Genomic DNA, 15,986 nt, shown 5'->3' on the forward strand with positions numbered 1-15,986 from the left:
ATATGCCATTACAGAGTATTGAGTAGAGTTCCCTGTGCTATACAGTAGATCCTTATTAGTTCTTTATTTTATATATAGTAGTGTGTATGTGTCAATTGGCAGAAAAGTTTAAAAAGCGCTGACAGAGTCAATAAGTAAAGCAATAAACGACAGCTGAATACTCATTCCTTATATTTGTCTAGTCAGAAAAGCAACTTTCAATTTGCCTTCAATACATGACCTTAATCTAAGCTGGGTTTGGTTTCATGTGCTTCTTCAGCTCCCCAACCTGATTGCCCTTTTCTCTTGCTTCTCTTTTACACTCTTTTTGCCACTGGCCACCACAATTGGCCTCACGCTGGCCTCTTGCCAACCAGTTCTTTCTGATCTTATTGATCACCACGGCTACTCTGGTCAGTCGCCAGCCTTACTTTGTGGCCAGCAATCAACTGGATAGTTTTCCACCTGTTCCAGCTTTTGGTTTTCAAAGATCTCTCTGATTTTTCCTCCCAGTGTGCTTCCATCCCATCAAAATCTGGCTTCCTTTTTGAAAGCAGGCAGATAGTTATGTATCATCCCAATTTTTTATAACATAGAAGCATCACTCCTGTGATAACACACACGTGTTATAGCACACACACACACACACACACACACACACACACTAGGGGTCTTACAAAACTGGGTAACAGGCAAGCACACATGCGTAGGAATAGCTTCTGTATAAAAAAAAAATCCGAGAATACAGTCTTCCTTAGGATCAATGGTCTTCTTTCTCAGCTATCTTTTCCTATTTCCCTTTCCAGAAACTTCCTTCACAGCTGAGGAGTGGTGCTCCCTATGCCAAAGCAGCTCCAACTCAGGCTGGAATATGGTGTCTCTGTCACTTTTAAGTCCTTGAGCTCCTTCGTCCTCACTCTGTGCAGGATACACTTGTAATCTGTCAGTGCTTCCCCCATTGTCAAACTAATGAGCTCACTACAAAGCAAAAACAAAACTACACTGGTGAACACCCACTATTTTTCTGAAGTAAGTTAGGGGCAAAACAGGATGCAGAAGAGAACTGTCTCCCTACATACCCCCTCCACCCAGGTCAAGGGCAGCCTTCTCACCCCAACATCCCTCTCCTCCGCAGTTGCTGCCCTGACAGAAAACAGAGAAACTTGTGTCTTTCCCAAGGTCTCCATCCCACATCTAGTTACTACCTTCTTCAAAAGGGGAAGTCAGTGTTGAACTCCTTCCCTGGCTAACCCCCTATCAAACACTTTTGCCAACACCAAAGGGAGCCAAATGTGGATTTTCCAGGCCCATGACAGTCCCCAAACATTACGGCAGACCTGGGGTCACAGAGTGAGGATAGAAGGCCAAATTGCTCCCCAACATCCCACTTCGCTTGGGAAAATCAATAAAGATCAGTTTGGGTTTTGTTAAGGAAAAGGCTGCCATTCCCAGAAGGAGGAAAAGTCCTTTGTGTTACCATCATTTCCTTATCATCCCAGATGCTGAAAGAACACTTACACTCATTCCTCTACTCCCTTCCTTATTTCAGATGCTAGAATTTATCCTCTCATGCAGCCCTTTGGCACTGTGCTGGGTAATGGGACCACCAGCAGAAGCCTCCAGCATCTCCAGGGGACTCCTGTGGGATAACATCTTTGTATGTGGATTGGAGAAGGGGAGCAGGCCTTGGTCTCCCCAACACTTGACAGGAACCGAAGAGCTCAGGGATTTGGGTCTGATGTCCTCTCAACCGAGCCAGGTTAGGCCAGTGCCTGTGCGGGTGGGAGGGAATGCCAGAAAGTGTTTGTAATGGAGGTTGAGGAATTTTGGGGTATCCTGGGAACAGAATATGCTGGCCCAGGCCTGAGCCATCCCCAAGCCCCTCCCACTTCCCGGTTAGTAACCAGATCCAGCTGTGCACAATCCTGGCCATCGCTTCCCATCTGGCTTCTAGGAACTCATAACTAATTAAAGGAGTGTGTGTGTTTGTTGGGGGAGGGGTCCTCTTAAAAACAGAGGTTTCCAAGATAACAGCTTGGCGAGAACTCAATCCCATTCAGCCAGGCAAACTGCCCTCTCTCCTGACCCCCCGAGGGCTCTGAGGGGAAAACAGGCCAGAGGCTGACACTATATTTCTCCCACGTTTCTCTAGATCAAGAGCAGTATCTAGGCCAGCCCTAACTTGGTTACACCCTACGTTTTTCTCACCTCCAGTTTCCAGTTTCAGACCCCAGACTTGCTCTTTATATACCAGAATGTCCAGCCCTCCAGGTCACCCCGTTAGGGTGAGGATGCTGTCAGAGGGGGGTGGGTGATGATTCGGAGATTGGCTTCTCCTGGGCTTAGAGACCTCTGCCAACCTTTGCCCTTCACCCACAGCCCCATAGCTCCTGAACATGAGAAAATACTCTCAGAATCTTACCTACTTCCTGCCGCTACAGTTTAAAATATTTTAATTAAAAATATTTCTATACCAACTCTTCTCCCACAATCTGTGGGCAGAGAGGGAAAGCAGTTTGTAGGATGGGAGCAAGCCCGCCAAAGAACCCAGGAGTTCTTTCTCTCAGACTCAAGTTCTCTGGGGCAGGCAGACCGCATGTCCTAACCCTTCGCACACATTCACACATGTCCCCCAGTGAGAGATGACAAATTCAGAGGGAAAAAGAGCTGGGTCAGCTCGGCTCAGGGGGTGGGGACTGGCGGAAATGGAGGTCATTATGCCGTTATGGGAACTGTTAGTCACGCAGTCTTGCACACATGCCCAGCTTGCAGTTCCTGGCTCTAAGGGGTTTGTTTGGGGGCCTGTGGAAACTCTTGGGAGACTGCAAAGATCATAGCTTGGGCCTGAGGCTCTTCTGCTTCTTCCTAGCTGTGTGACCCAAAGTAACCTGTTAGAGACTCAGTCTCCTTTTCCATAGGTGATAATACCAGCCCACAGGGCTGTTGTCGAGATTTAAATGAGATAAACTATTTGGCAAACTTTACTGTTTCACTCTGTTCTTTCCCTGGCTCCTTAGTGTCTAGAATGTGGCTCTGAGGCCAGCGTGAGTGCCCACCCTTTACCTTTTATAATAACCATTATCTCCTCACTAATGTACTAACATACACTCCTAAGCATTCTTCCCCGACCCCCGCTTTTTTTTGTTGTTGTTGTTGCTATATGAGGTGCCCAAGGGGAGGGAGTAATCTGCTATCACATTCATCTTACTTTACTCCTTTCCCTTTCCCCACACCCTTCTCAGCTCCTGTCCCTCCCCCACTATGCTCACTACTTCCTTTCCTTTCACTCATCCCACCCACAGTCTCCATCCAGGGGCTGAGGCTGGGCTGGCAGAGCTGGAGCTGAACTCTGAGCCACTGACAGTTCCAAGTAAATGCATCAAAATATTACTAGTGGTTTTCTTCTGGGTAGAATTTACTGGTGGTTTTCATTCTCTTCCTTGCTTATTTTGGTATTTTCCAAATTCACTATAATGAGCAATGGATATCTTATTCAGAAAAAAAAGAAATAGAAGGCTTCCCTGGTGGCGCAGTGGATAAGAATCTGCCTGCCAGTGCAGGGGACACAGGTTCGATCCCTGGTCCAGGAAGATCCCCCATGCCGCAGAGCAACTAAGCCCGTGCGCCACAACTACTGAGCCTGTGCTCTAGAACCTGCAAGCCACAACTACTGAGCCCGCGCACCTAGAGCCCGTGCTCCACAACAAGAGAAGCCACCACAATGAGAAGCCCGTGCACCACAATAAAGAGTAGCCCCTGCTCGCCACAACTAGAGAAAGCCCGCGTGCAGCCACGAGGACCCAACACAGCCAGAAGTAAATAAAATAAAAATTTTTAAAAAAGAAAAAAAATAGAGAAGACTTTAATCAGAAAAAATATATATAATTTTCAATTGGCCCATGTCCTCTTCTCAAAAGAAGAGGGATTGAGGGATGGAGGGGTGGAAAGAGCAAGAGAAGGGCAGGGCTGAGAAAAGTCCTGCAGGGGGCTGAATGGAGCTGGTTCCCAAGCTCCCTCATTTCCTGGGGGCAACAGCCTTGATCATGGCCTCAGTCACGGCCTCTGTTACTCATCAGTCAGAGGCTATGCCCTTGCTTGCCTGTCACTGGCCATTTGGGACTTAGTCACTTGATTATTACTCAGTTGCGTGCTGAGTGGGTCAAGAGGACCAGCATCATTGAGGGCAACGATATGAGTCAGGAGGATCCCCCGCCTCCATCCTGGGGTGTGAAGGGTTCCCCTGTGGCCTGCCAGCCTTGCAGCCTGGGATGTGGGGAAGGGCTCAGAACTGGGGTCCCACTGAAAACGTGAGTTCAGTAACCCCTTCCCCCATTCCTATCCCTACTTCCCTGTGCATTTGAATGGTATGTAAGTGTTGTGTGATGCACAGGTGACGGTGGAAACTTCAGTGGCTCCTAACCACTTAGAGAACAAAGCTCTAAGAGTCAGCGTGGTGCATGGAAAGAGTGCGGGTTAGGAGTTGGCAGAGGGATTTGAATATATGCCAGGCCGGTTAGGAGTTCCATGTCCTTAGTCAAGTTTCCCTCTCTGAATCTCCATTTCCTCTCTTAAAAAAATGGCCAGAGGGACTGCCCTGGTGGTGCAGTGGTTAAGACTCTGCCTGCCAATGCAGGGGACATGGGTTCAAGCCCTGGTCCGGGAAGATCCCACGTGCCACGGAGCAACTAAGCCCGTGCACCACAACTACTGAGCCTGCGCTCTAGAGCCCCCGAGCCACAACTACTGAGCCCACGTGCCACAACTACTGAAGCCCGTGCTCCACAACAAGAGAAGCCACCACAATGAGAAGCCCATGCACTGCAACGAAGAGTAGCCCCCACTCACCACAACTAGAGAAAGCCCATGTGCAGCAACGAAGACCCAACGCAGCCATAAATAAATAAATAAATTTAAAAAAAAGGTCAGAATAATTCCTCCCTCATAGGAGGATAGTGAGAATTAAATGATATGAATCACCTAACACAAAGTACAATATGGAAAGTCTTTCGGTCTCCAGCAGAGGACCCTGGGGGATAGGGTTGGAGGCTCTTCTTGACTTCCACTCTCTGGCAGGCTAGAGGTTAATGGTGAATTGCAACACATCTCTGGGCTGAGTCACCTCCTAATGACGCTTCCCCCAATTGCCCTCCTCTGAAGTTTTATGAAGAGGACCAGAGACTAGAGAGTGAAAAGAACTGAAGGGAAGAGACCCCCACCTAGCCCTGCTCCCCCAGGCTCCCAGAAATCTCAGGGCACAGGGCACAGACAGCCTCTGGAGCTCTTGCCTGGTGGGACCATGAACTGGCAGCGGCTGTGGCTGCGCTTCCTACTCCCCATGACAGTCTCGTGCTGGGCCCTGGGGCCTGGAGAGAAGGAGGCAGCAGTGGTGAGTGCCCTGGGAAGGTGAGACCCAGGCTGGGGGAGGGATGGAGGAACTGCTCCATGGTCCCATCCAAGCCTCCCTTCTGACCTACAACTGCCTTCCTTTCCCTTCCTTCCTCTATTCCATGATCCACCGCTACCTATCTCCACTCCTTCTCCTTTTTCCTCCCCTAACGTGCCTCTCCTTTAGTCCTTCCACGTCTGTCCCCTCCTGTCCTTATGGGCTGTTAGGTCACTTAGAGCTTCACCCAGAGACTAACCTCCTTTTATTCTGCTGACCCCTACCCTCATCATAGGATTACTTGTTGCAATACGGGTACCTACAGAACCCTCTAGAAGGACCTGATGACTTCAGGCCAGAAGATATCATAGAAGCTCTGAGGTGAGAGGTCATAAGGTGCATGGCTTCAGGGTCAAGGTCACAAGGTCTCCTTTCTCTCTTCTAAACCCTTTCAGTCCCCAGGCCCACCTCTGCTTAACCCAGGTCCACGCTGGGGATCTAGGGAATGGGTGGTGGGGCCTGGGGTGAGATGGGGATTCAAAGATGAGGGCACAGTCATTGGATCTTCCTAGGCCCTAAGCACTTCTTTGGAGGCTCCATGCCATGTTATATCCAAAATACTATTATTTGGTCACATTCCACATGAAGTATAATTTATATGTAAAACTGTGAGTTGAGTTGGAGCTGAGTTGTTGACATGATGTTGCCTTTCGTAGACATTTAATATGGGATTTATTTATTTCTATTTTGAAGTTTTCATATTTTGGATCTAATGGGTCCTTTTTCTTTCTGCTCTCAGATATGTTCTCAGGCCCTTGAAAAGTCACAGTACCTGCGGTGCCTGATGGATGAAATTGCCCCAGAGCAGGCTGGGCTGGGAGGGACGGGTCCAGCCAGGAGGGGAGAAAGCAAAGGGAGGACAGGTCCTCAGGTGGGAGCAGCGGTGGGAGAGTTTCCAGAGCAGGAGGCAGGACACTTACCTAGATCAGAAGGAGGTTAGAAATTGCAGTAGAGGAAGAAGGCGACGCCAGAGGCACTTTACCCAAATAAGAGCATGAACACAGGAGGTGAAGCTGGAGTATTGCCTTTACGCAGAACAGAAGAGGAAGTCCCAATTATGAGCACTGGATCCTGGAGTGATCCCATCAGCTTCAGAGCTTTTGGGCCATTCTCAGCCACCACCTTGGGCAGCGGGGGGCCAAAGAGCTATCCCCAGTTCTCAGTCATTCCAGATGCCCCTTCCCTGCTGGACCCATCCCTCTCCCTCTTTCTAGAGCTTTTCAGGAAGCCTCTGAGCTGCCAGTCTCAGGTCAGCTAGATGACGCCACGAGGGCCCGTATGAAGCGGCCCCGTTGTGGTCTGGAGGACCCCTTCAACCAGAAGACCTTTAAATACCTGCTGCTGGGTGAGGGCTGAGCCTGGGAAAGGGAGGGAGAGGAGGGGTTGGCATGGCTGTGGAGCACAGGTGGCACTGGGACAGCCTGGACAAGCTCAGTGTTGAATGGATGGTCACCTGGTCTGTTCACAGCAAATCAGCGTGAATGGCGCTGAACAATTAACCGATCATCACTTGCCTGGAGGGGTTGTTTCACAGCTTTGCTAAGTGAGTGCCCAGACTCAGGGGAACTCTTCGGAGCTGGCAAAAGTATCTGTGCTTCTAACCTATTTTCTGGTCCAATTAACCAGGCCGCTGGAGAAAGAAGCACCTGACCTTCCGCATCTTGAACCTGCCCTCCACCCTCCCATCCTACACAGCCCGGGCAGCCCTGCTTCAAGCCTTCCAGTACTGGAGCAATGTGGCTCCCTTGACCTTCCGGGAGGTGAAGGCTGGCTGGGCTGATATCCGCCTCTCCTTCCATGGCCGCCAAAGCCCATACTGCTCCAGTACCTTTGATGGGCCTGGTAGGCACCAGCTCTCAACTCTCACTTCACAGACCTCTGTCCCCTTGAGTCAGTGACTCTGGAACCTTAATGTCAGGCCACCCCCATGCTCAACTGCACCCTACACTCTCTAACCACCTTCTAATATTCCCTTGGGGAGCAGCATGTCACCTCCCTGGGGCCTTACCAAGCCTCTTCTTTGAAGCTTATGCCTTCTTTGTTGGTTTAAGTTCCTCTGCTCAAGGCATACCTCAGAGAGCACAGGGCCAGAGATGACAGAGTGGCTGGGAGGTAAAGGGACAGAGTGATGGGCATCCCTGAGAGAACGGAGTGATGACAGCGGAATCTGAACAGAGTGAGAGGTATCCAAGAGACAGTGAATATACATGGGGGAATTTTAAGGGAATGGAGTAATTGGAGTTTATAACAGGCAGGAGATGCTCCACCCTAGGAGACTCTGACCTCCTTCCTTTGCCTTTGTCCAGGGCAGGTCCTGGCCCATGCCGACATCCCAGAGCTGGGCAGTGTGCACTTTGATGAAGATGAGCTCTGGACTGAGGAGACCTACCGGGGGGTGAACCTGCGCATCATTGCAGCCCACGAACTGGGCCATGCCCTGGGGCTTGGGCACTCCCGATACACCCAGGCCCTCATGGCCCCTGTCTATGCTGGCTACCGGCCCCACTTCAAGCTGCACCCAGATGATGTGGCTGGGATCCAGGCTCTCTATGGTCAGTCCTTTCCCCTAGGGATCATGAAGGTCAGTCTGACCAGTATCTCTTCAGGCATGAAGACACAGGTCTAATCTTCATGGAGGGAAATGGCTTGGCTTCTTTCTCTTCCTCCTGCCCAGTTACTTGGCCTTCTTCGTTTTCAGGAGCTGTTTTTCTTTCCTTTTTTTTTTGGCCTTGCCGCATGGCTTGTGGGATCTCAGTTCCCCAACCAGGGATTGAACCCAGGCCACGAGGCCGCTGCAGTGGAAGCCTGGAATCCTAACCACTAGGCCACTAGGGAACTCCCAAGAGCTGTTTTTCTGACACTTCCAGGTCTAATCTTTCTGCCAGAGCTCTCTCCCCTCATACCTGTTCTAGGGGATGAAGAATGAACATTCCAGCAAACCCCTTTCTCCCTTTCTAGTGCCTCTCAAAACTAAAAACATGTCTCCTGCTGATATCAATATGATCTTTCCTCCCACCAAGGAAAGCTCTCTAGGTTTCCCTTTTCCTCTCTATGGGACCTCTGAGCTGAACTTACAGTAGAAGAGTGGGGAGGCCAGTGCCTTCTCTCCCTGAGCAGGATTATGTTACCTTGCAGGCAAGAAAAGCCCAGAGACAGAGGATGAGGAAGAAGAGATGGAGCTCCCCACTGTACCCCAAGTGCCCACAGAACCCAGTCCCATGCCAGACCCCTGCAGTGGTGAACTGGACGCCATGATGCTGGGTAAGACCCTTCTCCTCTAGGCTGTAGGCAGGCAGTGGGGTGGCCTGCTGACCTTGAGATGGGAGTGACATTGGACCTTGGCGTGAGCAATGGCAGTTTACCACCAGACAGGGGTTGGTGGCCATGGAAGGAGGCATGTGGTATGGGGAGGGAGGATTCAGAACCAAATTAAAGGTGGGCCAGGCTGGAATTTACCTCTGCTGCCACCCTATGAGGGCCACTAAAAACATCTGGAAATACAGCAGCATGGAGAAAACAGTCTTAACTGGAATGTCTATTAGAGAGGGTGTTATACCCACATGGAAGTACAACTTGGAAGCCACCTGGGGTAGGAGGGGAGGTCCCCAAGGGGGAGCAGCTACCTGCAGGGCTTTTGTTTTGTTTTGTTGGGCCAGGGCTGATTTGCTGTGAACAATAAAGGAGAGGCTGAACACTGGGTCCTCCTTCTCTGCCCTTAATCTTCTCTCTGAATTAAAGTTGAATGAATTTTTGAGAAATCAGCCTGTGAGAGGACAGCAAATGATTAGTCTACCTGAGATACCCACAAGTCTTTATTTGACCTCTGTCTTTTTTTTTTTTTTTGCGTTACGCGGGCCTCTCACTGCTGTGGCCTCTCCCGCTGCGGAGCACAGGCTCCGGATGCGCAGGCTCAGAGGCCATGGCTCACGGGCCCAGCCACTCCACGGCATGTGGGATCCTCCCGGACCGGGGCACGAACCCGCGTACCCTGCATCGGCAGGCGGACTCTCAACCACTGTGCCACCAGGGAAGCCCGACCCCTGACTTTTTTTTTTTTTTTTTTTTGGTGGTACGCGGGCCTCTCACTGTTGTGGCCTCTCCCGTTGCGGAGCACAGACTCCGGATGCGCAGGCTCAGCGGCCATGGCTCACGGGCCCAGCCGCTCTGCGGCATGTGGGATCTTCCTGGACCGGGGCACGAACCCTTGTCCCCTGCATTGGCAGGCGGACTCTCAACCACTGCGCCACCAGGGAAGCCCGACCCCTGTCTTTTTGACTTGTTGACATGCTTATGCTCTCAGGGCCCCGAGGGAAGACCTACGCTTTCAAGGGAAACTACGTGTGGACCGTGACAGATTCAGGGCTGGGTCCCTTGTTCCAAGTGTCTGCCCTTTGGGAGGGGCTCCCAGGAAACCTGGATGCTGCTGTCTACTCTCCTCGGACGCAATGGATTCACTTCTTTAAGGGTGAGGGGACTAGTTTACAGTGTGTTACCTGAGGAGGGCCTATAATCAGAGAATCCATAAAAGGAGGGAGGGATGAGAAGTTTCTGAGACGGTGGAATGGAGGAACTGAAAGCTATCACCTGGCGACAGAGGTGTCTTGTTCTTTCCTTACATGCTCTCTTCAGGAGACAAGGTGTGGCGCTACGTTAATTTCAAGATGTCTCCTGGCTTCCCTAAGAAGCTGAATAGGGTAGAACCCAACCTGGATGCTGCTCTCTATTGGCCTCTCAACAAAAAGGTGTTCCTCTTTAAGGTATAAAGTTCAAAGCAAGGGCAAATCCCTTCTTAGGAGGGACGGGCTACCTCACACGGAGACGCAGACTTGCTCTTGAAGGGAGTTCTTCTGCAGCTGCTGTGGGCTGAGGGTAGACCTCTGGGGGGTCCCTAAGCTCTCTTCTCATCCTCCTTTTCTCCCTGTCTGCCCCACACTTAGGGTTCCGGTTACTGGCAGTGGGACGAGCTGGCCCAAACTGATTTCAGCCGCTACCCCAAACCAACCAAGGGGTTGTTTACAGGAGTGCCAGACCAGCCCTCAGGTGCCATGAGTTGGCGGGATGGCCGCGTCTACTTCTTTAAGGGAAAACAGTACTGGCGCCTCAATCGGCAGCTTCGAGTAGAGAAAGGCTATCCCAGAGATATCGCCCACAACTGGATGCACTGTCGTCCCCAGACCCCAGACACCACCCCATCAGATGGGGATACCACTTCCTCAGCCACAGGAACAACCTTGGATACCACTTCCTTGGCCATAGATATCACTTTGAACACTGACCACTCAGCCAGAGATACGATCTTGGACATTACCCCCTCAGACACAGCCTCCACCACCCTTTTATTCCTTGGCAACGCCACCCTCCCAGAGATCTAAGACCTCAGTCAAACGTCTGCTGCAGCACAAGCATGAACCATGGACCTCAGGCCTCTAAACGTCCCAGCTCCAGCCACCAAGCCCCTGTGTTCCTTCCCTCCTGGGCAGTGACTCTCTAACTCAGCCCCCAACTCCATCCATTTCTTCCCCATCTACTCTCTGGAGGACATTGGTAGAGGAAAGGCAGCCATTAGGCCTTTAGCTGACAGGAGGCCACAACTGGGAAAGCCTGGGTCCTGTTCTTCCTAGATAAAGTGCAAGAAGACAGCATAGCCGGTAAAATGAGCAACGGCTTTGTAATCCTTGAGAATCACATTTACTTGCTTATGACTTTGGGCAAGTTAATTAACCTTGTTAAGCCTTGGATTTCCCGTCTGCAAAATAAGGTTAATACCAATCCTGCAGGGTTGTTGCATTAAATGAAATACTATATGTGAAGTGCCTGGAGCATTCGTGCTTAATAAAGGTCAACTTCACGTTCATGAGAGAGCAGTGAACGACTCTTCCTCTGGCTGTGCGTGTGCAGCTCCTACGGTAGTCCAGTCTGATAAAGGTACCCTCATCAGATCTTTAAGGGACAGAGGACTTGTCAGTATGGCTAACCCTTTGTTCTGGGGTGCTAAGAAAGAAAAGAGCAGCAACAGTAGAGGCTGGACTCCCTGATTCAATGTTCAATGCCATTTTATTCACATGCTCCCGTGTTCTTCCTCCCTCCCATCATAACCCTGCTTCCCCGGGGCAGGGACATATCTTCCTTCATGCTGTCTGGGGAACCAGGGTACAGACTTTGGGCAGGAGAATCAGGGGTAGTGGAGAGTTAGAATGGGTTAGTGGCTGGGACAATGTTCTGGTTAAGGAGATTAGTGTCACCTATGATGAGAGGCAGAGAAGGCACTTGTCTTCCACGCAGCCCTGAAGACCAGGCTCCTTTGGGCAAAAGGGCAAGACTCTGGCATGTGGGCCAATGCTCTCTCCTTGGAGCAAGAAGCCAGCTTTGGGGGAAGGTGGGTGCTGAGCCAGGCACTGCCCTGTGGTCTTCCCCACATTAAGAAGAAGGGAAAGGGAAGCACCATGGAGGACAGTACCCCCGACTGAGGTAGGAGAAGGGGGCTTGAGCCTACGGGGTCCAGAGGGAAAGGCTAACCAGGAACCCAACTGCCCCCTAATGAGGGACCTGGGGATTAGGGACCCTTGAGCTCCTCTGTTGCCCTTCTCCCCATCAAAAAGCTATCAAGTGCTTTAGGAGGCTTCCTGATTTTCTTTAGGTCCTACAAAAACAAAACCCCTTATTTTACCATTGTGAGGCAAACTGAGGCGGGTATGTAGAAGGCTATTTGGGTAATGGTCCTCCTTGGTTTGGTTTGGAGGGAATTAGGGAGTCAGTTACTTTAGAGACCAGGGCACCTCTATTATTGGACAGAGGTAGGTACTCATATTTCCATTCGTCTCCCTTCCCTACAAGATTCTTCTCTATCTATACCTAAAACATATCCCTACAGGGCTGCTCTGGGTTGGAGCACAGATTCCGTCCCCAAGAGGTGGGGAAGTTTGTGTTGGATCCTGTGGGCCCAGGCCCTGCCCACCTAGTGTTCCCAGGCCCTTGCTAGGGGTGAGGGCATCAGTGGAGGTTTAGGCTCAGGTCCGGGTGGAACCAGAAGGTGTGGTGAGGGGTACAGTGGAACCACAGTCAGAATCCAGGTCCAGGACAGTGTGGGGAGCTGTGGCCTGGGTGCCTGGTCCCAGCTGGTGCTCTCGAAGGCTCTGGAGATAGCTCTGGAGGGGCACAGGGCAGAGAGGGCAGAAGAAAGGGCCTGGGTCAGAGCCCCCCTCCACCCTGAGCATCCCCATGTGCCCTCTCTCCCATGCCCCTGAGCACCCCCTACCCCTCCACTCACTGGAGCCAGACTGTCAGCAGGGCTCCGGGCGCTGGGGTGGAGCGGGCGCCGGTAGCTGCCCTCACAGAGCCCCACCCCAGGGGAGGTCCGGTGCCACTTAGCCTCTTGCTGATGGATCCGAAGGAGCTGGAGATGCCTTCGCTGGTGGCTCAAGACCACTGCTTGGGAGGGGGCAATACAGACTCAGGGAGGCCTCTTTAGACTCTGAAACCCACCCCCAAATACATTCATACTCTAGAGAAACCCATTCAGTGTCCCTGTTACGTCTCTCTCAAATCTCATTACCCCTCCAGTTATTATAAAGAAAGTTTTCTTTGTAATCCTCCTATCCTTTCCTTCTGGACTTCCCTGACACCTTCCTTTTCTTCCATATCAGTCCCCAGTAACTCTTCCCTGCACCCCCCTCTCCTGACAATGACTCTTCTCATTCTTACCCAGAACTTTGGCTCCTCCAACTCTGTCTTCAAAGCCCTGCCCCATTCACCTTAGACACCTCTGCCTTTTGCCTCAAGTGGATTTTCCCCCTTCCCCTCCTCAAGTCTGGGAACCAGGGACAAGAGAAGGCACAGGTTGGCTGCTTTCTGTACCATGGCAGTAACTCACCATTGGTGTGGCCTCCACGTTCCTCATCCATGAGCTTCCACTGGGCCAGGGCCCCAAGGGCCCCCAGGGCTGGCCAGGTCCCCAGCAAGACCCAGCTATACCAGCAGAGAGGAGGCAAGGCTGGAAGTGCCTGCAAGCGCTGGCCCAGCCGACTGCCCAGTGCCAGCCCCTCCAGGAAGTAGTCAGCACAGGCCACCAGCACCGCAGCACCCAGCAGGGCTGTGCCCAGAACTGTGAATGGACGTGGCCACCGAAGTGTGAGCAGGGCTCCCAGCAGTGCCAGCCCCACCAGCCCCCCGGCCGGCACCCAGGCTGAAGGTGGTTGGTAGATGGGCTCAGTGCCCAGCAGGACCCCGGCGCCCAGGGTTAGGCCTAGCAGGAGACCAGTCAGGAAGAGACCGACACTGCGAACCAGCATGGTGACTAGGCCGCAGAGGAGTCCGATGCCTAGCGCAATGCCTGCGCTCACCTCCAGGCTCAGCTGTGTCTCTAGCACACGCTCCTTGTGGCACAGCAGGAAGATCACCAGGGCTCCTGATAGCAGGCCGGAGAGAAACATCACTGCCTTGAAGCAGCGGTAGCCTGGGAAGGGAGGCAGGAGGCACTGAGAGGCAGAAAGAGGTCTCCAGGGATGGCTCTGATGAATCAGGAGGGAGAGGAATGGCTGACCAGAGGAGCAGAAGGCAGGAGCAGCACACACAGGGACCTCAAGGCAAAGGGCAGAAAGGGATCATCCAGGGAGGGTAGAGACTTTTCAGGAACTGAGAGGGGTTGGGAGAGCAAATCAGCAGGTAAGACGGTAAGACGGATGCATTGAGGGGAATAAGTACAGAAACAAGGTTTCGTCCTTCCAGGGATGGTAGACGGGAAGAAATCGGCACAGGCTGGTTCAGATTATTGGGGAAGGGTGAAGAAGCCTTAAGCATAGAGGGTAATTTGGGAATGGAATCCTGAGGTAGGAGGCAAGGGGAGGACAAATGATAGTTGCCAAGGCTCAGAGCTGGAGGGTGTGGGCATGGGGGATGAAAAAGAGCTGGCAAGAGCAGATCAGCCACACTGAAGGTAGGCATCCCCCGACAGAGGAGGAGAGGTGGCTCAGGAGCAAAGGAGAAAGTTGGCATCATCCTTGAGGGTGACAGTCTTGGGCAGCTGCCCCCCAGAACCCTGGCCCTGCCCTCACCGAAGCAGCAGTAGATGATTCCAAAGCAGCAGCAAAGAGCACACACCAGGGCGGGTGCCAATTCAGGATTGTCCTGGGGTTCCAAGACACATCTTGGGTCTGGAGGCTCTGGGAGTTGTTGATTAAAGGGCCTGGGGTCAGAGGTCATGGCCAGGGGCAGCAAGGCTTCCTCCATGGCCGAAGAGAAGGTGGTCACAGAGAGGGAGGTCAGTGTCAGCTCCTCTCATCCATCCATGAATGTCTTGAGGGGGCTGGGAAACCTGCAAGGGGGTAGGGGGCAGGAACTCAGGTGCCCATGAATCTTGAGGACTCTGTACCTCTATTTCTTTTAAAGAAAGGCCAATTTCAGGACGGAGCTTAGCCCTGATGGGGTAACTGAAGAAACCTACAGGACCGGGTTAACGGGAGCCAGCTGTCTCTTCATCACCCTCTGAAACAAGGACATTAAGTAGAACTTCAAATCTTATAAAGGTAATGAGTCTTTGTCCCCTGGCTTTTCAGGGTGGGGTGGGAGCAGTAGGAAGTCCTCGGTCTGTGGAGGGAGGGGCCCAGGGGTACTAGTGAGACTGGAGGCTAAAGACTCAGCAGCTTGTTCCAGCCGAAAAGAAAGCTTGCCCCATCTGCAGCTGGGACTCAAAATTATCACACTGGACTGGGAAGGATGGAGTTAATAGAGGGGGAAGGAGAAGGAAGGGGAGAGAATGAATCATGGTGGGGGTCTCCTGACAATTGCTCCAACCCAAGAGAAGGAAGAGGGGGAAAAATCAGACACCAAGAGTTTGAGACAAGAAATCAAGTAGAGACAGAAAGCCACACTTTATCAGGGTTTTGAAGCCTTGGCTTCAGGTGGAGGAGTTATTGGGGGAAGGGGCGTTAAGCCACAGTCGAACTCCCACGATCCCCCACGGACTAAGCAGGCACCTTGCCCACAGACAACATCTCACATCCTGGTAGTATTTTGCTCCTCCCCTCAGGACACTGGTGGGACTTTTCCTACCTCCCCCTTTCCCCTGGGGTGCCAGGGCTGCCAGTGGGATATGATCTCAGTTCCTGAAAGGAGAACACCAAGGAGGGGCTGGCAGTGGGGGCACTATGGGAGTGGGGTAGGGTGGGTGCAGGCACTTCCCTTCAGCTGTCTTCTTTTGGACATCAAGGTCTTAACAAGCAGGAGAGTTGGCTTGGGCAATCCCTGGGGTTTCTCTCCCCAATCCGCTTGGAAGTCTGGGGACTCTAAACAAGGAGAGGTTTGGGAGGGGGTGTTAACTACTCACCACCCTGTCAGGGCTGAGGAGAGGAGGGGGTAGATGTGCTTCCCTAGACCCCCAGCTGCATCCCTGCCTGGAGTCCTAGGCGTTCAGGCGGCTGTCGGGCGTGGGTACCCGTAGGGCCACTCTGTTCGTTGCCCCCTAAACTCTTGCAAGTCGTAGCCCAAGCCCCGTGAGCTACAAGCAACCAGCTTGGGGGCGGGGTGGGGGTGGAGGTGGAGGAAGGGGACAGGGTGGGGGGGGGGTGAC

General features: G+C 52.3%; 2 protein-coding genes across 9 annotated transcripts; one reads left to right on the top strand and one right to left on the bottom strand.

Annotated features, from left to right (window-relative positions):
- Positions 1–5,059: 5,059 nt before the first annotated feature.
- MMP19 (matrix metallopeptidase 19) lies at positions 5,060–11,281 on the top strand. 4 transcript variants are annotated; one of them, XM_032645547.1, is made up of 9 exons: positions 5,060–5,365; positions 5,658–5,743; positions 6,637–6,767; positions 7,049–7,264; positions 7,729–7,974; positions 8,558–8,683; positions 9,723–9,887; positions 10,052–10,179; positions 10,360–11,281. In XM_032645547.1, the coding sequence occupies exons 1-9, from the start codon at positions 5,276–5,278 to the stop codon at positions 10,792–10,794; spliced, it is 1,623 nt and encodes a 540-aa protein (XP_032501438.1). In that variant the 5' UTR covers positions 5,060–5,275; the 3' UTR covers positions 10,795–11,281. The 4 variants fall into 4 exon arrangements, with proteins under 4 accessions (XP_032501438.1, XP_032501440.1, XP_032501441.1 ...); XM_032645549.1 differs by having other exon boundaries at positions 5,125–5,365; positions 7,118–7,264; positions 10,360–11,279; XM_032645550.1 differs by lacking the exon at positions 9,723–9,887 and having other exon boundaries at positions 5,125–5,365; positions 10,360–11,279.
- A 176-nt stretch (positions 11,282–11,457) lies between these two features.
- LOC116760553 (transmembrane protein 198-like) lies at positions 11,458–15,933 on the bottom strand. Of its 5 annotated transcripts, none has more exons than XM_032645554.1 (5): positions 15,744–15,933; positions 14,473–14,732; positions 13,293–13,874; positions 12,690–12,847; positions 11,458–12,567 (listed from the first exon to the last, which is right to left on the bottom strand). In XM_032645554.1, the coding sequence occupies exons 2-5, from the start codon at positions 14,645–14,647 to the stop codon at positions 12,430–12,432; spliced, it is 1,053 nt and encodes a 350-aa protein (XP_032501445.1). In that variant the 5' UTR covers positions 14,648–14,732; positions 15,744–15,933; the 3' UTR covers positions 11,458–12,429. The 5 variants fall into 5 exon arrangements, with proteins under 5 accessions (XP_032501445.1, XP_032501444.1, XP_032501447.1 ...); XM_032645553.1 differs by having other exon boundaries at positions 12,690–12,850; XM_032645556.1 differs by lacking the exon at positions 14,473–14,732.
- Between the last annotated feature and the right edge of the window lie 53 nt (positions 15,934–15,986).

Source organism: Phocoena sinus, chromosome 10, assembly GCF_008692025.1.
Source record: "Phocoena sinus isolate mPhoSin1 chromosome 10, mPhoSin1.pri, whole genome shotgun sequence".
NCBI lineage: Eukaryota > Metazoa > Chordata > Mammalia > Artiodactyla > Phocoenidae > Phocoena > Phocoena sinus.

Coding starts and splice junctions, on each gene's coding strand:
- MMP19 (XM_032645547.1), top strand. CDS start 5,276: ATGAACTGGCAGCGGCTGTGGCTGCGCTTCCTACTCCCCATGACAGTC. Junction 7,265..7,728: donor CAGTACCTTTGATGGGCCTG/GTAGGCACCAGC, acceptor GCCTTTGTCCAG/GGCAGGTCCTGGCCCATGCC. Junction 10,180..10,359: donor AAAAGGTGTTCCTCTTTAAG/GTATAAAGTTCA, acceptor CCCCACACTTAG/GGTTCCGGTTACTGGCAGTG.
- LOC116760553 (XM_032645552.1), bottom strand. CDS start 14,647: ATGGAGGAAGCCTTGCTGCCCCTGGCCATGACCTCTGACCCCAGGCCC. Junction 13,875..14,472: donor AATCATCTACTGCTGCTTCG/GTGAGGGCAGGG, acceptor CTCCCTTCCCAG/GCTACCGCTGCTTCAAGGCA. Junction 12,848..13,292: donor ACGTGGAGGCCACACCAATG/GTGAGTTACTGC, acceptor CCTCCCAAGCAG/TGGTCTTGAGCCACCAGCGA.